The following is a 20,797-nucleotide window of genomic DNA, read 5'->3' as shown; positions in this document are numbered from 1 at the left end:
GACCAGACAGGACAAGACGCACACGAGACCTCTCAAAAGCACAAGAGTTTCTGCGCACGGGGCTCGAGTCTCGACAGATCACACACTTTCTCCCCCGCCAACATACTAGCGCTAGCAACGAGATTGCATTTCCCCCAGGCAAAAACCCAGTCGGAAGGCCGCTAGACAGCCGAGCCGAGCTTCTCGATGGCCCCCCAGCGCAAAGTCCCCCAGGTATTGTGGTAAGCAGGCAAGTAAAGCGCGATGATCCCGTGCGTGTGTGGGGAATCCTTGCTGCCAAGGGGGCCTTGGTCGGGGAAATTGTGGAGCGAGTTAAGCCCGCTAGACTGTGCTGCGAGTTCCTTTCCCCCCTTTTGTCTCTCGTACAGGATACGGTCGCGTTTTATTTGTCGATTAGTCGAGTTTTGACACCTCTGCGCGCGATGCTTGCCCGACTGGGACTGGCCTGGGTGGACTTAAAGACGCTAGTCAGACTATCGTGGGCGAGGGAGTCTTGGCTGCATGCGAGATGGGGTTGGGAGTTGGGGGTAGACTGGTTTTTGGAAACCTTTGGTTGGATGGTCAACTTATTACTGTGCAGTTTTCCCTCTTCCTTTCGACTTACACTAACCATCCCCGGGGGTTTATGTCGGGGACACGTCTGGGCGGACGAGGAGGTGCAGCGGGGCTGCATGCCCAGACATTAGGGTGGTCGAAGCTAGAAGCTCCGGGGTGTAGCTCTGGAGGGACCACGTAGAGGTACATACTGTAGATAGGGATTTGTTGCCTGCTGCTGTCTGTAGGCTGCGAGATACTGTAAGATAGCTGCTGCTGACACGCTGCCAAGACCGGCCTGAAAGCCGAGCTCAAGCTGTCAGTGGATGTGTCCTCCGACAAAATAGAGACGGTGAGAACCTGCCGATTCATCCGTGCTGGCCCTTAGAAGGTTGGAACTGTTCAAGGTTTACTACCACTTTTCTAGTCGTGGGTGTACAGAATGTTAATTGTGGAAAAGAAGTACTAAATCTGTATGGTACCTTAATGTATGTATACAGGGGTGTTCACCCTTGACTGGGCCTCAAGTTAGCACCAAAAATAATCGCTACTACGTCGCTCTATCTCATGACCAGGTATTTTCAAGCAACAAGGCCGTTCGAACCGCCGACAAACCGATTCTTCCGTGAACGAACTCGAAGCATGCAGTGGCACGAAACTCGCAGTATGCAGGACCGATACGCTACCACGACCAGGCCCTACCCTAGTCACCTAGTGCCCAGTCATACACAACTCTCTCGATACAGTTCTGCACACGAGAGGTTTGCGAAACAGCTCCAGCAACTCGGGTCTCCATACCACGTACTTTGTACAGAGTAGTGCTATGCTAGCTGCAGTTCCAGCTCCTCAAACCTTATCCCCAGTAGCCCCCGGTCAGTCAACCGTAGATCCTAATAACAAGCATTTATCCATGTCTTCGTATGTCGTACAAGGGTAACACTGGTCGTACAAATGAATCCATGTCAGTCTCGAATGCACTTCTGGCATGTTTCTATGCGCCCACGGAGAAGAAAATTATGCAGCGATGAATCTGCTGTGCTCTCGAACAAACTTTTCCCGAGGTGTCACAGTGATCGGTTGCAGGTCTCTCATTATCACTAACACTACTCCATAACTTTGTATAGAATGAATCATCGACTACTAGTAACTATCGCTCGGTGTCCAAATCTATCTTATCACTTTATCAGTCTTGCGATAGTTAAACGTTAGACTCCGCTCTCGGAGGAGCTTATCATCAGGTCTCCGACCGAGTGGGACCCGTTACCCGTAAAATGCCTTCGCACGGAGTCCCTAAGGGACTGGAGCCTCTCTGGGGCCGACCGCTCGGCCGCTCTTGGCTCTCGGTTTGCATCGGTCCACAAGAAAAAGTTCACCGATTCCCGCACGGCAAAGTCCCCGTGTGGGCTCTGGGCATTGTTCTCCGGACGGAGAACGGAGATGGCGACGGAGAAGCTCAAGCTAAGAGTCTTTTAGAGTGGGGGGGGGGAGTAGGATAAAAGTCGTGTTGTGTGTAGGAGGCGTTGAAAATTCTGATCTGATCGGGATAAACAGGGCTATTGACGAAGGTTACCCATGCGCTTTTCATGCAACACTGTTATTTCTCTCAAGGGCTAGATATGTATGTACATACGCACTGCTACTGTAGTGTAGGTTAAAACTTACGGATGATATCGACGTTGAGTGGAGTCGTAGGTAGATCTTCGGAGGACTGGGTGCCCGTCCGGTGGCGAACTCGAAAACTCGATCCCTGCAAGCATGAAAACTTTAAGCAGGCGTCAGGCACAGTGGTTGCATCTTCCTACAGCTACGTATGAAGGTCTCACAGTAGTTCCTTTTAACGTTAATGCTAACTACTAAGTGCATGATCATATGTGTGTAGGCTGATGTGTGTATCTGTATTAACGTAATTAATTCTTCTATTGGCCACTGGCCAAGCCTGTCATAAAGAATGAAAGGGCCCAAGCAACAGAAAACCCTGTAGCCCCCACGTTAGCAAATACCTAATCCATATATCTCCCTTATGTAATTTGAAAAAAAAGGAAAGAATGTATCATAGAATAATATTGGAAGGTAAAAAGAAGACAAGAAAATTTCTGTTCGGGTGTGGCGATCGTGGGTACGCCAAGGGGTGGCTTCGGCGGGGATTCTAGAATTCTAGAAGCCATGGGCGGTTATTTCCGCTAGCGGAAGGTGTAGTATTGGACCAGACTCTTTCAGTGAAAAATGTGCCTGATGAATACGGACTGAATGACCAGGGTTTAGAACCTGTTGTTTTAATATTCAAAATCTTGATTTCAGCCGCAAGTAAAACAGGTTCATTAGTGGCCTCAGACTTTCGGCCACCGTGCCAATTAGACTTTCCCTGGATCTTTGCTTTTTCGGTACTCTACTGAAAGAGGCAAAAGGTGATATCGGATTACTATACTCCTGGAAGCCTCGGTTTGGGTGTTCGGTGTTGGCCGAAAGAGTTTCATATCAAAGGAGAAAGCCGCCGTGGATGGCGCCTTGAACCCGACTGACTGTCTAAGGAAGAAAATTTTTGATATCGTAAACGCCCGGTCTTGCCACCACCATGGTCAAGTATTCTCAGACAGTTATCTCGGATATTTGACAGTGCATTCCGAGAGTGCCCGTCCGTCTGTAGATCAGAACAAAAGCAAATTGAAGACATTGGCTCATACGTTTGTAGGGAGGCGTGATCTTGATTCCATAATATTGAATGTTCAAAGCCAATTCTGGTCGGGAGGGCTGTCTATCAAAGCTTCGACAACACATTCCAAGCATATTCCAAGGGAGATCGGCAGGGCGATTCACATCCTCTTCCCACCTTGAAGGCGCGCTAGACCGGAATGGTGTCATACTTGGGCTAGGATAGGGCTAGTTTGGGGAGGGGAATTTGTCTATGTGTGTGAGATACTGAATGGTCAATGGCCAATACCTTGTCTTTACAATACAGTTGGCTCCACTAGGCAGGTCCGAGAAAATGACGTGACCCCCCTCCCCCTTCAATCATAATCCCTGGTATCTTGTCCAGCGATACGCAAGGGGATGTGCGTGTCACTAAAGTAATGCGGGGCAAAGACTGGACGCTGAGTGGACCATTGCCCATGTTGAACCGTGGGTCTTTAAGAAAGATTGACATTCCGAGACCGGATACTGGCGTGATTAGCGTCGTTGTGTTGGACACCGTGGGTCGGTTGGGCCTGGGGATTGGATCGCTGTGCTTATCCTTCGTTCTTGTTTATCAGCCAGCAGGGCGTTAGGGAGCAAGATCCGTATCCTATGATATGATAGGAAGAGGCAGCTTGCGAGGCGTCCGACTAGTGGATGTGTAGGCCGAGGAATAGAGGACAAATAATACTCTAGAGAGAGAAAAGAGAGCGGTGGTGGAAGGAAGGCCACGAGGGAAAATCGCCACGCGGAAGGATTGGGCACACGCACTGGTTCTTCCAGAATGGACAGAATAGATTCTGGAAAAAAAAGAAAAAAAATAAGTCTAGTCAGGCTGGGGCTGAGAAGCTTCGTAGTCATAGGCAGAGAGTCATGGGTCAATACAATATTATGGAGTCTGAAGTACTCCGTACAGTATGGAGTTATCGCCCTTTGAAAGGCGTTCCTCCCCCCTGCAGGGATTACTGGTTGTTGTTCTTATCCCTTGCGCCCGGCGCTTGTCGTAACCACGGCGGTTTAGAAGGGCACTCAAGAATAGAAAAAAAAAATCTCGAGGGTAGCACTGTAAAGAAAGTCAGAGGGTTGCCACCACACATTCTTGGATCCCCCATCTTTATCCACTTGGGCCGTCAAGTAAATTCCTACATAATTGGCAGAGGCCCAATTCCGGGTTAGTCATCGACAATACGAGGACGTTACAAGATTACTAAATTACCCAAATTACCCAAATTACCCAAATTACCCTAGACTAGACTAGTCCGCTTACCCTCCTACTGCCACGGTTCCAGAATTCCAGAATTCCAGAAATTCCAATTAAATCATTTCCCATTTCCTTTTAACGGAGCGATAGTCGATCGACGAATGATTCCAGAACTCCTCCCGCCAAAGTGGAGCCGCGCCCTTTTTTCCCTTTTCCTCTCTGGCTTGGGGGTACCTTCCTGGTCGCTCTGAACCTGACGACGTCCTGACTATATCGATTCCATCATTCCCTCCTGTGATCTTCACTCCACTTCCAACCTTCCTACCTCTCTCTACCACTCTCCCTCTCTCAACGTCAACTCTCTCTCTCTCTCTCTCACTCTCTCTTTCTCACTCTCTCACATCTATATTTACTTCCACCCTTTTTATTCTCAACTCCTCACTACCCTCATACTCGCTCTCTCTCGCCGTCTCTCCCATGAGATCCTACTCCATCCGCCTCCTCCCTCACCAATAACCCTCCCTTCCCTTTTCTCTCCGGTCCCAAGCTGGAGTCTCGTCCAGCACTTAGGGGCGGACTGGTGAGAAAACGATCCAAGTTCCACGGACCCCGCCGCACGCTCAGCGCGATGCTCAAAAAGAAGTCCCTGGCGCCCGCCTTCTTCTGGAACTTCTCCCCATCCACCACCCCCGAACTGTCCCCCACCTCGTCGGATAGCGACTCCGACGAGGATATGGAATCATCCGGCTCCCGACCGGTCAGCCTGGCCGTCTCGGCGGGAGCCTTCTGTCCTATGCGACCGACCTTGAACGAAGTCCTGGCCAATTCCGCCGCCCCGCCTTACACGCTATCCGCCTTTATGGCCTATCTCTCGCAGAACCACTGTCTCGAGACGCTCGAGTTCACCATGGAGGCCAACCGCTATCGAGATACCTACGAAGCCTTCTCTGTCCGTCTCGGTCCCGACGCTTTGAGTAACCCAGATACGAGGGAGGCACAACATCTACACATGTTGTGGCAGCGCTTGATGACGGCTTACATCTTGCCCGGTGCACCGCGTGAGGTGAACCTGTCCAGTGAGGTCCGTGATGGTCTTCTCCGCTACCGTGACGTGACCGTCCCGCCTACCCCAGATACGCTCGACTCTGCCGTCAAACGCATCCACGACTTGATGGAGGAGTCTATCTTCCTGCCCTTTCTGAATAGCCACACCACCTCGCCATCCATGGTGGCCCAAGCCGATTTCCCCTTTGGTCCAGACGACACCATGGACTTGTCGAGCCAATACGACGAGAACCCGGTTAAGCACGTCCGCTCCCGTACTAAGCGTACTTCTCCGCAATCGTCCACCAAGGACCTGCCCGCTACCGCTGGTCGCTCCAACATCTCCCTCGGTGCCATGCATGCCCTCGGTAAGCGTGCGTCGGGTGCCCTGCTCAGCACTTCCGGCGAGTCTGGCTCGTTCGCACTCACGGACGACTCGAGTCCGCAATCGAGCCCGACTGCCGAGGAGCCCATGACTCCGCCGACCACGCCCCCAGCTAGCGAACCGCATCTGCCTATCCACAGCCCCAAGCTGCGTACCGAGAACCCCTGGAAGAAGATGGGCATGAAGCTGGGCTTCAAGAAACGCTCTGGGGCTGGTAGTGGTGGACCCTCGAGGGATCCCAAGATCCTGGGCCTGGACGACTAAAAAGCTTGCATTTCCCTCTTTCCTATCTCCTATATTCCCTCTTGCCGACCCATGACCACCCCTTCATATCACGACACGACCAACTTTTTCATCCTCAACGACTATACTCCTTGTCTCTACTACACTCTACTCTCATCGATCCTCAACCTCGCATGATCTTCACAAAAACTCACATGTTGCATACCTTATCATCTACCACATCTCCACCTGAAACGCATCTCACACGACCCGACCCCGATCTGAATCGAATCTATTCTGTTAGCGTCCATTGGCGGTGTATGAGAGCACGATGCATACAGCATACGAACCCGGCGTTGTATTTTTTTTCTGTTTTATCTTCATCTTGTTCATTTGCCTTGCATTGTCAGTGTCTCCTAGCGAGCATTGCACCCTTGATGCATGTCTTTTCCCAATCCAGTCCCCTCGCCTCGTATCTCTTGAGACTTGAATCTCGTGGACTCGAGCGAGGTGATCTGGACTGGGGATCAGACACCATACCTTCATGTTCCATTTTTGTTTCACATCACATATAGAAGACTGGATGAAGCCTGTTCGGCGAGTCTGGCTGGCTTGGGCGTTTTTTTTTTCTGTTATTCCGGTGCTACCCTTTTGGGTTACACGCTCTTCACTCAGGCACTTGCACGGTGGATCTGTGTCGATAGCTTGCTACGATAGGACGGTGCTTTTTGGTTCAATTATCAATAGACTTGATACCCCGATTTACCTCGTTTCTGATTATATTGTATGAAATGTAAAAGTAATCGTGTGGACGGCGGTCAGGAGTCTCGGCTAGGCATACTCGTGGCAGGTATAGCGTTGTTCGTAGCTATACAGACTGTACGTAACACCGATGAAAACCGCACTCATAGTCCCGGATAAGAGAGGAAGTGCCTCCCCTGGGCAACGCACCCACTTATAACACATCTTTATCCAATTCACTCAAGACTAACCCTCCTCCCACCCCTCGTCTCCAACGCCCCGACACCAACATCCCACCCAGCCTTCTCCAAAGCCCCCAGAAACCCCTCAAAGCGACCCTTCTCATTCAAAATATCCAATACATCCGCCACAACACCCGAGACATACAGAGGCTCCTCGCTCGAATGGGCAGGCCCGGATAAAATCCTCGCTGTCAGAAGCGCGTGTGCCCACGCTTTCAATTGCCCTGTCACGGTACATCCTTTCTTTAGGAGGATGGAGGCGTGCCATGTTGCGGTTGAGTTGCCCGGGAGAGGGAAGAGGAAGAGGATGTATGGTTCGTTTTCGAAGATGGATGTTAAATGTTCCATTGGGAGGGTTGTTTTGAAGGATGTGCTAGTGTTGGCGCTTGGGGCTGTGCTAGCGTTGTACCGCCGGGCGTGTTTGAAGAATGTATCCAGCGAGATACCTATCTCAGCGCTTCCTAGGTATTTGGTTGATCCATTGGAAGGAGATGTCCACTGCAGAGCGCCGCCACGGTGGGAGATACGTTCTTGAGCGGAAACTTGTGCAGGCGTGAGGACTGTCAAGCCCGTTAGGGCATCGGAGTCTGGTTCGTAGGGAATGGTGCTATGCCGTAGGTCTATGTCTGTGTCTGAATGGAAGAGTGCTGAGAGGACGATATTGGCGCGTTGGCGGTTTAGACTTGTCATTTGGACGGAGCGGACGGCCGCGTAGTTGAGGCTGAGATGGAGGGCTAGTAAACTGAGTAGGGCTATCCAGGTTGTTGTGAAGCCGGTGACGTGTGAGACGACCACGGAGCCGACCTGGAAGTAAATATTAGTTGTTTCTATTTCGGGGGCGTAAGAGGTAGAAGGTGAGAGGTATGCGCTTACCAGCATCCCTATTAGCGAGATAACGGTCTCTTGCGACGAGTCTTTCTATAATGATATTAGCACCCACACTCCCACAGAACCATCCCTGCACGGCAAAGCCCAAATTGGACAACATACAGCATTAAGTTCCGCCAAATTCCCCCACTTAGCAAAATGCGCACTCAAACTAGCCTTCGAACTTCCGCCCGCAACACCACACAACGCACGTAATACGCCCGCCGCACTAAGAATCGATACTCGCATAACGCCTGCCGGCACCATGGGTGACAGACAATCCAGGATCATGGCGAGATCGTTGAAGACGTCCGCGGCGAGGCGGTAGGTCTTGCATTCTGGCTCGAGGGCTGTGCCAACGCGGTGGGCGAATAGGATGGTTGCGATGCGCCCGGATGTGTCTTGGAGGATGTGCAGCAGGAGGGCGGATGTTGGGGAGGCGTCTGCATTGCCGACGCCAACTCCTGGGGTGGTTTTAGATTTTGGTGTGGGATTGTTGATGGAATTGGGAGGGGTTACCTTGGAGAACTGCCCGGGAGGAGAGAAGGCCTGCTATTGAACTGCAGAATGCTTGCAGGGAGTCCTGTTTGTGGGATGGTGATTTGTTAGGCTTGATGGACACAGAGCCTGGAAGTTTTGATAGGCTTGTCTCTGGAGTGAGATGTAGCCAGTTGACTCACAAATATTTGATATCTGTATTAATTGTCAGAAGAGGGCATTCGAGTATTTCGAAGGACGTATTTGATGAACTCACGGTAAATAGTCATCGCTCACACTCTGGGGATACCCCGAGGGAAGAAACACGTCACTCAGATACGTGATGAGCGGCCTTGTAGACCATAATGAAGACTCTGAAGTTGTGCTCTGTTTGAGTAATGAGATCAGTACCCAATATAGGAAATCATCTCTAGAATTGAGAATTCATAACACAGGATGAACAGTGGTCATATGCATCTGTTCTCGGGTGAGGAACCCGACAACAAGCATGAAGCCATGTGGCAGTCGGACCGAACTTCCCGTACCGCTGAGCAACACGCTCAATTGATGATATAGATGTCTTCAGACTGTTTCCTCACGAGGCATGCAAGTCGGGTTGTACATCCGACCACTGGGTCTCGGAAATCCACAGCGAATAGATTGCGAAACGTTGCTTACTAGAAGATCGATCCTCCCACCCGAGGAAGCCGACTTTTGCGCCTTCTGTTCGGAATAGATGTAGGTGACTGTGGGGTTATCCGCCTCATCCGTTTCCCGGAACATCAATCGGGTGTTGGAGTGGGTGGTTGAACACATATTGGTGTGGTGTTGTGGGGGATGTCGGGGTGGTTACTGTAGTTGGAATGTCGAGGCTAACGGGGAGGTTGGAGAGGCACGTGCGGGGAAACGTGTACCCTAACGGCAGTGCAGCTACGGCAAAGATTAAGATACTATACGAGTGTATACAAGGTAGATAGTTTATTGGAGAAGAAGCTTTTCATTGTTGAAACAATTTGCTCCCAGAGCTGAAATGTCACAGTGAAACCCAAAAAGGAGAATGGTCTCCAACCACCCAAGTATCCATGCTCTATGGAAAAGAAAAAAAGACCGCACCGCTTTTGATAAGCTGTAAGCTGCGCTTGAAAGTAGAAGGAATCGAACACCCAAAAGACAACCACCAGCGCCAGGTTCGGGAAGAAAGAAGGGGGAATCCAATGGATACAAAAAGATGCCAGCGATATGCCACCGATAAACGGCCCCCTGCAACAAGCAGCGACGGGGGCGGTTTCTGCGGATGGCGACCATCGATCAGGCAATGTGAGGGGTATAACTCGGGTCGAAAAGTACGACCGAGTGGCTGCCGCAATTCGACTGCAGCGGAAATTTGGTATCGTCGACTCCACGGTCGCCCGGAATCGACGTCAAAAGACAGGGTGCCAAGCGACACCAGCACTGTATCATAGACCCATCCACCATACAACTTCCATCATGAGAAGTATCGTACCCCATCGCTCATGGTATATGTAGATTCAAGGAGAGGGACAAAGGAAATGAAGATCGAGACGGAAATCTCTACCGGTAAAGACTTTAGGCGTACATGCTGGCACCACCGGTCTCAACGGCATCGATCTCAGCCTGTGTCCAGGGGAGACGACCGAAACGAGCAGGAAGTTCGGTGCGGTCGAAGAACTCGCCGGCCTTGGGGGCAACGGGACCCAGGGCAGAGCCGGGCTGGGCTCCGACGCGGCCGCTGAACTGAGCGCGGCCGAGAGGGCCGTGCTGCTGAGCCTTGGCGCGGTAGGCGGCGAAAGAGTCGGGCAGAGCGCTGAGGGGAGAAGCGGGGTGAACGCGAGGAGTGTGGTCAATGGACTCTGTCCAAGTTTGTTAGTCTTTGGGTGGATTGATTTGGTATGGGGGCCGGAGCTCCTCCGGGAGGAGTGGCAGAATTTCACGTACTGGGGACGGAGCGCTTGCCGACGAAGCGGATCAGGGGAGTCCGGGCAGCGTTGTAGAGAGCGACGGAGGCACGCATTTTGATGTGAGGGGGGGTTTATTGAAAGGGAGAGGGTTGTTGGAAGATCGAAAAAGGCGAGTTCACGGGGGAAGACTGTGGTGTGCGAAATCCAACGGGCCCGGTAGTATCCGAACCGACCCAGTAGCGAACAGAGCGCGGACTGGGGAGAGAGAGAGAGGAAGGTGGAGGTGAGGAATTGGGTGATGAAACGGTGCTAAATAGCGTGGATAGTTGTAGGGAGTGAAGACTGGTGGTGAATTGTATAAGAGATGTCGAGGGGATGGAGGGGAAAGAGAAGAGAAGAGCAGACGCGCTGGAAGATAAGAGTAGGAAGGAGCGTTTTAGGCGTTTCCGTTTTGGGACGAGCCGACCACTCGGCGCCGACGAGCCGCCGGCTTTATACGCTTTTTTTTCCTTTTTCCCACGGGTTAACCTCGTGTGGAGTTGTGCAGTTTTACCGTGTAGTTTAGAGCACTTGCCATATGTCATATGTCGCCATTCAAATAATTCCATAGCGTAGTACTACTGGAGTAGCACCTACTACAACAATAACTATTGAATTATCAATTATTCTTTCTAAGCCGAATGGGTCCATCTTCGGAACGCCCTACGCTTTCCAAGAACTTTTGTCTCCTGATAGTACAGTACTTACTCACTAATGACCTGATTGTTCTTCATTTCTCATTGGAAGACGGCGCCGTGGAGGAATAATCCTCTCCTCTTCTTGTCTTCCATCTCCCCTCCTCCTCCCCCGCACGTCTCCGTGAAGCATGCCACCTCCGTGGTCCGACACAATTTCTGATTGATCCAAACTCTCATTTCCCATTTCCCGAGTCTGCAAGGACCCCCCGATATCTCCGATCCTTTCCCCTTTCTGCTTCCCCGGTGAAGCTTCCCCAATTTTTCGTGTCGACCTGGCTCGTGCACCAATTATTGTCTTCCCCAGGCCACGATCCCATTCCTCTTCCTCATAGGGTTGCACAAGGTTGATCGGATCTCCCCCAAATTCCCAATTGAGCCCCGCAACTACCTTCCAACTGTGGGACAACTGTCGAGTGGATGAGTCTTGAGGTGAACGACTCGGTTCGCTGACAAACGCACATTCCCTCCCTACTCTGGGGAAAGACGAGAATCACCCCCCCACTCAAGAGAAGAATTACCGTTCTGCACGAAAAAGAAATCCTACAGTTGTTGGCACCACTCGAATATTCCTGCACGGTCCCTTTTGACGATCCCTCGGTTGAAACGTTGGTGAACGTGCAAGTCGTGGCCTTGAGATATCAGGCACAAAGTCCATTCCCAGCCAACCGCAAGACCAAGTGGTCCCCATTCTTATCCATTACCCAATAGCCGACACACATAATTACTTGATCGCTCTCGATAAGCGTGGATCGCGCCACTTGGGAAGCTTGGACCCTGACTAATGCAACCCGGATTCACCCGCACACCCATCAAACTCTCCAGTTGTGTTAGTGCTGGCTGGTGCTGGCCTTGTCCCAAAAGAAAACAATGCACGAGCTCCTCCTGTTCGCCTCGGTCCCCGTCCATCAGCATCATGGGCTCCTCCAACAGCTGGCTGGGCTGACGGCCATGCAGCCTCGCCACGCCCTCGAGCGTCGGCTTATTTTCAAGGCCTTTCGGAAGCCCGGTTTGATCACCGGCCGTGTGGGCGGCAGCCAAGATCTGCAACAGGCCAGCGCGGGCGACCTGCAACGCGTGAACAAGATGCTCAATGGTGGCATGTTCTATACGCAAGTTGTCGGTCCCGTCTCGGAAAATGACTTTGCACCTAAATCCGCGACCGTGTCTGCGCCGGACGCCGATGCCCAAATGGCGGGGATGGACGATGTCAAGCCGTCCGCCCCGGCTCAGTCTGACGTTACCCATGTCTATGATTACGACCAGCAGACCTGGAAACTCGAATTCCGGGATATTCCCGAAGCAGCCACTCGGTCGGCCATTACTACTCGCGTGATGGCGAGCGCCGCCTTACCGCGCGGAGATATCGAGCCATCCATGAATGCGTGGGGCTACGGGTGAGTGGCGTGCTTATTCCGATAACCCCGATCTTATGATCGCCAAGCTAATTTGATCCTCCCAGTTTCGTGACCGAGTATCTGGTCGAGGGTGATGTCTTTATTCACAATGATATTGTCATCTTCCTGCACCGTGTGTTGCATTATCCCACCAGTGAGAAGGAGCCTCGGGAGCCCCGACGGAGTCTCCCTTCTTTGAACAAGATGGCTCCATTGGAGAAGACCGGTAGCTATGTCCTCCAAGCATCTATCACCGTTCAAGATGGAAGCAACCAGGAGACTATGAAGACTGCCTCTCAGCATTTGCTTGGGCTGCGGGAACAGCTCAAGTCGGCGGTTCGTCTGGAACCAGCGGATCGTTTGTCACTGGATACGCGAGCAAAGTAGATGCCTGTCTTTTTTTTCTGGTGATCCTCAAGAAGGACACCATTTACTCGGCTGTCATGGATACCCGGAGAGGCAGCCTCCAACCAGTTCAGTTTGGAGATAGACAATTTGAATAATAAAAAGAGGAGCCGTCAGCAGCGTGGACTGAATGGAGGAAAATGAAAATCCAAATCTCAATGATGAATATCAAAGTGAAAGCTACTTACTTCGTAAACTTATCTCTCATTAATCTTTCACGTTGTAGAAGTTGGTCGTTGCCAATTCCAGCTTAAAGAGGCAGTCGACCATGTGACTTCGTGCCGCTCATGCGCGTTCCGGCGCGTGAACCTTCTCCGAACGAACACCAGTCACCTCAAACCATATCACAACCTACCACAACCCCCGGGGAAATCTGAAACACCACCTCATCACTCGGAATCAGACCACCGCCAACACGATTTCCCTCGCCCGAGCTCTCAAGATGTCCGAAGGGGGAGCTAAGCGTGCTGCTTCCCCCACTCGGGCAATTTCCCCGCCTCCACTTCGGCGCAAGGTCGCAACTGTTACCAGTGAGTCCTTGGCAGGATAGTCTCCCATGCGGCTTGAATTGGTCTGACTACTCGTCTATAGAGAAGACAGTGGCGAATTTCTTCACGCCAGCCTCACAGAAGAAACCTGAGCCTATCACTTGGCGGATTTTGGGGACGAGCTTGATCGTGGGCAAATATGTGCCTGAGAAGAGTGCTCCTCAGACAGTCTCGGAGCAGACACGGAGGATAGCTTCGTTTGATTTGGTGAGTTATTATCTAAACAAGTTGGCATCGCTTGAGGCTATGATGAGGTATTGGCAATATGGATGGTCGTGTTAACCAGCTGGTGAACAGGATTCTACACTGATCAAGACTATCTCGGGTAATACCTTCCCAAAATCACCCAAAGACTGGCAATGGTGGGATCCCGCAGTTCCGGGGAAGCTCCAGGAGCTCAATTCTGAAGGGTATGTTCTGTATAGCCTGGACGTCAGTCAAATTGCCGACGACTGATGTGCAATTGCTTTCCAGCTACCAAGTTGCGATCTTCTCGAATCAGAAGATGATCAAGATCCAAAAGGACATCAAAAATGGCAACAGCGAATCAAAAAGTTTGTCCAATTTCAAGGAGAAAATGACTGCTGTCATGACCCAGTTGGACATCCCAATGAGTGTTTATGCTGCTACGACCGATCCCGAATATAGGAAGCCCCGCTTGGGGATGTGGCGTGAGTTCCAAGATGACTACGACCTGGATGTCTCGGGAATTGACCTCAAGGGGTCATTCTTCGTGGGCGATGCTGCTGGGCGACCGGGCGATCATTCGAATGTTGATCGGTGAGTTGGTCATCATTTCAAATGCGGTTGTCTTCTGACTGTGGATCTAGTGGATTCGGGACAAATGCTGGCATGGCCTTCAAGACACCAGAGGAGTTCTTCCTCGCGCACGCTCCGGTAGACGTACCCGAGATTTTCGACCCAACTTCGTACATCAAGTCAGAACTGGGATCTGCTCAAGAATGTACTGGCCCAATACGCATCCGTGAGAAGTTTTTATTAAACCAACGCTGACCAACCTGTGCTCTATAATAGCTCCCGCATCTTTTGCCCGCAAACACCCCATTGAGCTTGTCATCTTTTGTGGCAGCCCAGGCTCTGGAAAGTCCACTTATTTCTGGAAAAACCTGGAGCCTCTGGGCTATGAACGAGTGAACCAGGACATCTTGGGATCAGTATGTCTCCATCATTTGTTTCACAATGTAGAGATAAACTTTCTGACTTGACCAGCGCCCAAAATGTCTAAAGGTAGCCCGCGAGTTCCTCGAAGCCAAGAAGTCCGTGGTTGTTGGTAAGTCATGCTTTTCATAGCCGATCGGCTTGCATACGATCCAGGCGATCAGAGTTTGCTGGTTACTGAACAACCCTCCTAGACAATACGAACGCGAACGAGGAGACCAGGGCCTACTGGACGGCATTGGCGAAGGAATTCGACGTGCCAATCCGGTGTGTACATTTCCTGTCACCACCGGAGCTGTGCAAACACAACAATGCCGTTCGGGCATCAAACAAGGAGCTGGTACGTGCTAACACTAGGCTTCCATTTCCACCTGGTTGCAAATGCATTACTAATGATCCGATCTCGCAGAACCCTGAAGCGAGGCAATCTCTCCCCGGAATTGCCTTCGGAGACTATGCACGCAGGTACCGGGCGCCCACCCTCGAAGAAGGCTTTGAGGATATCATTCCCGTTGAATTCCAGTTTCAGGGAACTGACGAGGAGAAGAAGTTGTGGGGTCAGTATTGGATTTAGTCGGGAATGACCTGGTCGGCGGCCGGTTGATACCCGAGCGCTCATTCTTAGGATGGACCTTGAAAATTATAGGGTTGCTGGAGGAGGCTGCATGCATCATCTTGTCATCTCCACTCCTGCTTAGACGGAGATTTATCCTTGTAACAATATGCATTATAAACATCCCAATCTTATCGAAATCTGAGCGCCACACATGTTTCTATATCTCCCACCAAAGAAGGCCCATAAATTCCCGTCAGTACGTCCAAAATGCCTTACAGCTCCTCCACCGATGAATACCCAAGACCTTGTGGCTTTTTGTTGTTCTTGCGTTGCTGAGGAATGATGAAACCAGTGGCAAGATAGATACAAACAACGGCATACTCCATGATCAACCCCATGAGTAGATAGGGGGCGATCGGACCCGTTAGGTCATTCCATCTAAGATCAGACGGATCGACAACGGAGAGGAATAGGTATGTAATGCGAACCACTATAAAAGGCAGAGCAATCATCATCGCTTGAAGGATCTATTGAAAGCATGTCAGTCAATGTCGAGCTGGTGAGTCCCAATCAAGTGTACTCACGGTCTTGCTCCCAGCCGAAAGACTTGAGAGATGCATCCAGAAGTACACCTGCACGCCAAGCAGACAAGCCACGAACACTACTACACAGCTATACCCTGCCTTGACGAGCTTGACACCGATGTCCACATCACTGGAACTGTCACTTCCCTCAAGACAACCACCTGCGATTTGTAGACCAAGTCCTACGAAGAATAGCATGCGGGAGAAGAGTAAGCACCGACTGATTCGCGGATTCATATTATCCTCGCATGACACTCTGGATGATATTTGATGTCAGTATTCCGTTCCTTGGATGTTTGGCTATAGAGTTGACTTACATGATTCGGATTAATCCCATTGTGGCTGCAACCAAGGGAAAGACGCCGGCGTTGAGGAGGATAATGGAAGCTACCATGATTCCGGTGCTGGGTTTGTGCTCGTAGATGACTACGAGAATACCAGCAGTGAGTCTTACTGAAAAAAAGGTGTTAGATATTTTCTTGATTGAAATATGGATGGATTGTTGTAGATGATGCGTACTGAGTGAGAAGAATAGCAGGATGATCCATGACATGCGGGGACGATTGTGCCGGTAGCATGCCAGGTAGATTGAGATAAGAATGGCTGGGAAATAGAACACGATTTGTGCAATGCTGACTTTAGAGTGATCGTTGAACATGGTTATAAAGCTCAATTCAAGTATGAGTACTTCAAGTTCAGCCAAAGGTGTTCCTTTCAAAAGTGCTGCTTAGAGTACTTGATCTTTTTGCTTTGGATTTATGAAAGATCTGCCTCTCCAGTGTCCTTGCCGCTTCTTATAGATTCCCTATTCAAATACAGTGGCTGTGTCTATCTCCTAAATATTCGCCTTTATACTGATTTAGGGTGCGATCTTGCGGGTCCAGTCTTTGCCTTGTGGAGACGCTCGCAAGATCAACGCCTCTTTGGGTTTAGCGCCATTCAAGCTCAGATCCAGGATGCATCGGACTGAGTCATCCACATGACTGCGAGGCCCAACTAAGCCTTGTCGACATTTTTGATCACAATTTGCTAGTCAGCCTCGCCATTGATACCCACAATGAAGGCTGGCGGGAAGTGATGCCGTACGGGTGAAATTCGCGCCGAGTTGGCCTACCTCTTCCCTTTTCGTCGCATCCAGTTCAAAACCCACACTCTTGATACCGGCAAATACACGCTTGGTGATTCAACTAAGTCGCTCTTGGCAGAACTGTCCACATTGGAGCTATCGCCTATATCCATAAGCCATGGTTGGAGTCGCGGGAAAGTCAAAGGGTTGCAATACCTGTCGAGCACGAAAGATAGCGGTAAGCTCTGACCAATAGTTTCCAATTCATTGTGCGCAACTAAGTCAAAAATCAGTGTGATCAAACCAAACCAGTATGCAGTCAATGCAGCCGTTCAAACCGAGTATGTGGCGGGTATCAGAAGAACAGGGTCTTCGTACTAGTTCAGCCCGCAGCCAAGAAGAAGCATGTTTTCCAACGACCTCATGTTCCGGAGCTAACGGCCAACCCGGAGTTCTTGTCAAATGAGGTGGATATCTCAGGGGCCCCACCGCAATCATCCGACAAACCGGCTCTCTCTTTTACTCAAGTCAATGAAGCGACTCATTGCATGCCTGAGATGGGTGCGGCTCATGCAATCATCCAGAGACAATATAATTGTCATTCTTTGGTTCAAGCTTTTCTTGCGAATTGTTTCCCTACTCAAAGGTCTTGTCTGTCCTCCCGATCATGGATTACATTACTAGCTACCCTACCAACGGAAGTCAAGGCCTTGGAGTTATCAAGTGCAGCGGTCTCGGCCGCAGCGATTGGACGGAAATTCCAGGATGCTTCTTTGGTCAAAGAGGGTCACAATCTATATATACAGGGTCTTCAGCAGTTACAACATGCTTTGCGAGATCGGAACCTGGTGCGAAATGATGGGACTCTTGCCGCATGTATGGCCCTAAGTCTTTATGAAGCTATGGAATGTCCAAGCGGCGGATCTGGAGCTTATTTCAGCCATTGCGAGGGGATTTTGGCGTTGGTTCAGGCTCGTGGTGTTGAAGCCCATTCGAAGGGTGCAGGTCATCAATTGTTTCTTGGTATCAGAATTCCGGGGGTAAGTTGTCACCTTGCTTAAGAAGGGGTCTAATGAAATGAGAGTCATCTCCGTCGATTGCGTGCTAAATGCATTATAGATCCTGCATGCTTTGGAAAGTCATTCTTCAACCTTTCTGATTGACTCTGTGTGGATGCAGTATCCCTGGGAAGGGAAGTTAAAGACTCCGTTTACTCAGATAGTGGATTGCCTGGCACAAGCTCCAGGGATTTTAAAACGTGTGCATTCACTGTTCGGCCTCCATAAAAAAGAAAGGACCGAAACCTGTTACACACTAATTCATGAATGCTGGCATATTGATGAAAAGTTGGATATGATGTTACATGAAATGCAGCAGGTCACGCCGCATCCACTATACTGGCAGGTCCAGTCACAAATGAACCCTCTATCCGATTCTGAATCTCTGGAGAATCTCTTCCCGGTGGCGTTCCATTTCATCGACCTCGAAACCGCCAATTCTATCATCCTTCTATGGGCGATACGAGTTATGCTTTGGTCAGGTCTCTGTAATCTTTACAGATTGGTGGATTCCGGCAGTCCGATCCTTGATTCTACCACAACGTCTGTCCTTCCATCTACTTCGGGTCTGAGAAAATCGCTTCATCCCCTGGGCCACCGCCGAGATTACATTGTGATTGTGCACAACGTCTGTCAATCAGTGGAATATATTTTGAGACAGGAGACACTATTATCGGGACCATTATCGGTGACACCGGCTCTTGGGATTGTGCTTGAATCTCTCAGAGGCCAACCTCATTGTTGGAAGGAGGTTGCCTGGCTACGAGCAGCCATTGATATCGTTCGACAGCGAGGGCTAGGTCTTCTCAAGTATGCACGATAATCCAGCACTGTATATAACTTCTTCGTTGTCCAGCATCATGTAGCTCGTGTATCATTATCGGCGATCCTTGGGGGATGCCATGGAGTACTCATGTGACCGCAAAGTATCGCCAAGTTTCTTCAGACCAAAATCTGTCATATCTTCTTAATAACAACGAAATAAACCGCGGGCCGAATTTAACGCCGAGATGAAGATGAGAGAGTGCGCCTGGGCGGACGGCACTTCCCCTTGTGAGAATTTTAACCATCAGATATGGTCGAGTCTGAGCTTAAACCCGAGCAGACCAGGTGTGCTTGTTGCGGTAGATGTAAGTAGATAGAAACCCCTTTGGTGAGAGCATTTTAACTTCGATAATATTCATTTCCGAGCCTTCTCTGATGGTGTGTATCGGCCTTGTGGGGAGGCTGCATCGGACTCCGAAATCCAAACCTTAATTGGACCTGCTTCCGAAATCACACCCGAGCTATATTAAGAATCGTAATTTATCACGAATCAATATGTTTTGTTATTTCTCATTCAGACTCGAATACCAATTTGAGAAAACTACATATCGCTATCACCTCAATCGAAACTATGGCACCCATTTATGCAGAATCTTGGCTCCAGGTATTCAATAATGTTGTGAGATTACCCAATTTGTCTTGAGCTGACTAGTATTGGCATGTTTAGTTGGAAAATGCCTTTGGCGGTAGAGTAGCTCTCCAAGGCGACGTTTCCGACATAAGAAAACAGTTTGCTGAGCTTGCTGCTGCTACTTCTCTGGGCTACAAACCTTTTGCAGATGATCTGAGTGTGTTAGACGGTGTCAGTGATGGTGTTCCGCATCGAATCTACGTACCAAAGCATGAATGCAGGCCTTTCCCGGTTGGAGTATACATGCACGGCGGTGGCTATATTCTGGGCGATCTAGAAGCCGAGGATATGATCTGTCGTACACTTTGCAAGGAGGCCAGCAGCATCATAATAAGTGTGGACTATCGCTTGGCACCCGAGCATAAACACCCAGCGCAGCTCAAAGATGCTTTGGCAGTTATTGAATGGGTAAGAATACCCAAGGTCATCAAACTAGTCTGACTTATTAAGATGGAGCGGCAGGTATATGAGAATATGGAGACTTATGGAGGTGATAAAACTCGAATTTATACCATCGGAACCTCGGCCGGTGCGGCTTTGGCTTTGCTCGCTGCCCGAGATATAGTGTCCGGGCTATCCTCTGTGCCCTCGGACAGTTTATGCGGCGTGGTCGCAATAAGTCCACTCACAACTCATCATGACAACATTCCTATGAGATACCAGAAATTGCACAATTCATACGACGAGTTTGGAGAAGGTGCGCCGGTTTTGACGCGATCTGTCCTGGCTCAGTTCCTACAATGGGCAGGAGCTGCCCCGGACGACGCAAGCTCCTTCATTCTGCTTGACGATCAGGTCTTCTCGAAATTTCCTGCTGTGTATATTTCGACTGCAGAATGTGATCCTTTGCGAGATGATGGAAAAGTCCTGGCAGATGCTTTTAGAGAAGCCGGTATTGATGTTAGTGTGGACGAATACCCAGGCATGCCTCACTGCTTCTGGTTTTTCCACGCCCTTCCTGAGTGGACAGTGTTCATAAAGAACACAGTTGCTGCCATTTCGTGGGTTCAAGACAAGAAGAGTAATTAGTAAATCTCCCAAATTATTCAATAAGAATTCTCAGTATCAAAAGCCATGCGACCTGAGAAAAACGATTTTGGGTATTATTCAGGTTGGCTAAGTCTTAGAAAGAGCGGTTTTACGCTAAATGGATGAGCAACTATATTGACAATATTGTATTAAATCGTCGGCTTGAATAGCGGCGACATAATGAATAGAGATTCATCAGCACTATCAATTCACTGCCATAGTTATTGGACTAAACTATGAGTGGGTGGAATTTAGGCTCCGGGGCAATGCCATACTTGTCACGCGAGATATATATTGACCGTAGTTTGACTTGATGCTAAAGTACTAACATGATTTATTTAATGTTCTATCAATATATATCGATGGTGACAATTAATTATACTTTAAAGACTAATTCTCCACGATGTTGTCCGATACATTAAAGCTTCAAAAACTTCAAAATAGTTGCAAAAACATATAGAAATTCCCATTTTAAGAAGAATC

At 49.8% G+C, this 20,797-nt stretch overlaps 9 protein-coding genes across 9 annotated transcripts; 5 read left to right on the top strand and 4 right to left on the bottom strand.

The window, feature by feature from the left end:
* Nucleotides 1-382: 382 nt before the first annotated feature.
* Nucleotides 383-744, bottom strand: N7496_010055 (uncharacterized protein; the record flags this gene model as incomplete). The annotated part of the gene is made up of 2 exons (XM_056702968.1): nucleotides 383-497; nucleotides 605-744. The coding sequence occupies 2 exons, from the start codon at nucleotides 742-744 to the stop codon at nucleotides 383-385; spliced, it is 255 nt and encodes an 84-aa protein (XP_056551968.1).
* Nucleotides 745-5,033: 4,289 nt separating this feature from the next.
* N7496_010054 (regulator of G-protein signaling domain-containing protein) lies at nucleotides 5,034-6,098 on the top strand (the record flags this gene model as incomplete). Its single annotated transcript, XM_056702967.1, has 1 exon — nucleotides 5,034-6,098. One exon carries the CDS (start codon nucleotides 5,034-5,036, stop codon nucleotides 6,096-6,098), a length of 1,065 nt encoding a protein of 354 aa, XP_056551967.1.
* A 935-nt stretch (nucleotides 6,099-7,033) lies between these two features.
* N7496_010053 (RUS1 family protein) lies at nucleotides 7,034-9,199 on the bottom strand (the record flags this gene model as incomplete). The annotated part of the gene is made up of 7 exons (XM_056702966.1): nucleotides 7,034-7,843; nucleotides 7,913-7,957; nucleotides 8,030-8,370; nucleotides 8,426-8,489; nucleotides 8,587-8,599; nucleotides 8,661-8,770; nucleotides 9,062-9,199. 7 exons carry the CDS (start codon nucleotides 9,197-9,199, stop codon nucleotides 7,034-7,036), a joined length of 1,521 nt encoding a protein of 506 aa, XP_056551966.1.
* Nucleotides 9,200-9,970: 771 nt separating this feature from the next.
* Nucleotides 9,971-10,415, bottom strand: N7496_010052 (alpha-ketoglutarate dehydrogenase subunit KGD4; the record flags this gene model as incomplete). The annotated part of the gene is made up of 2 exons (XM_056702965.1): nucleotides 9,971-10,254; nucleotides 10,340-10,415. The coding sequence occupies 2 exons, from the start codon at nucleotides 10,413-10,415 to the stop codon at nucleotides 9,971-9,973; spliced, it is 360 nt and encodes a 119-aa protein (XP_056551965.1).
* A 1,491-nt stretch (nucleotides 10,416-11,906) lies between these two features.
* N7496_010051 (mediator of RNA polymerase II transcription subunit 18) lies at nucleotides 11,907-12,820 on the top strand (the record flags this gene model as incomplete). The annotated part of the gene is made up of 2 exons (XM_056702964.1): nucleotides 11,907-12,433; nucleotides 12,499-12,820. 2 exons carry the CDS (start codon nucleotides 11,907-11,909, stop codon nucleotides 12,818-12,820), a joined length of 849 nt encoding a protein of 282 aa, XP_056551964.1.
* A 460-nt stretch (nucleotides 12,821-13,280) lies between these two features.
* On the top strand, nucleotides 13,281-15,139 carry N7496_010050 (putative DNA 3'-phosphatase Tpp1; the record flags this gene model as incomplete). Its single annotated transcript, XM_056702963.1, has 9 exons — nucleotides 13,281-13,368; nucleotides 13,430-13,593; nucleotides 13,684-13,796; nucleotides 13,861-14,166; nucleotides 14,217-14,371; nucleotides 14,422-14,561; nucleotides 14,617-14,677; nucleotides 14,760-14,905; nucleotides 14,975-15,139. 9 exons carry the CDS (start codon nucleotides 13,281-13,283, stop codon nucleotides 15,137-15,139), a joined length of 1,338 nt encoding a protein of 445 aa, XP_056551963.1.
* Nucleotides 15,140-15,393: 254 nt separating this feature from the next.
* N7496_010049 (uncharacterized protein) lies at nucleotides 15,394-16,363 on the bottom strand (the record flags this gene model as incomplete). Its single annotated transcript, XM_056702962.1, has 3 exons — nucleotides 15,394-15,648; nucleotides 15,706-15,961; nucleotides 16,023-16,363. 3 exons carry the CDS (start codon nucleotides 16,361-16,363, stop codon nucleotides 15,394-15,396), a joined length of 852 nt encoding a protein of 283 aa, XP_056551962.1.
* A 956-nt stretch (nucleotides 16,364-17,319) lies between these two features.
* On the top strand, nucleotides 17,320-18,652 carry N7496_010048 (C6 zinc finger domain-containing protein; the record flags this gene model as incomplete). Its single annotated transcript, XM_056702961.1, has 2 exons — nucleotides 17,320-17,811; nucleotides 17,891-18,652. The coding sequence occupies 2 exons, from the start codon at nucleotides 17,320-17,322 to the stop codon at nucleotides 18,650-18,652; spliced, it is 1,254 nt and encodes a 417-aa protein (XP_056551961.1).
* A 573-nt stretch (nucleotides 18,653-19,225) lies between these two features.
* Nucleotides 19,226-20,314, top strand: N7496_010047 (alpha/beta hydrolase; the record flags this gene model as incomplete). Its single annotated transcript, XM_056702960.1, has 3 exons — nucleotides 19,226-19,273; nucleotides 19,322-19,693; nucleotides 19,748-20,314. 3 exons carry the CDS (start codon nucleotides 19,226-19,228, stop codon nucleotides 20,312-20,314), a joined length of 987 nt encoding a protein of 328 aa, XP_056551960.1.
* Nucleotides 20,315-20,797: the final 483 nt, after the last annotated feature.

The sequence above is a fragment of the Penicillium cataractarum genome, assembly GCF_028827025.1.
Source record: "Penicillium cataractarum strain IBT 29864 chromosome Unknown utg000008l, whole genome shotgun sequence".
NCBI classification, from domain to species: Eukaryota; Fungi; Ascomycota; class Eurotiomycetes; order Eurotiales; family Aspergillaceae; genus Penicillium; species Penicillium cataractarum.
The sequence above is the reverse complement of the archived record's forward strand: the minus strand, read 5'-3'. Positions and strand labels throughout refer to the sequence as shown.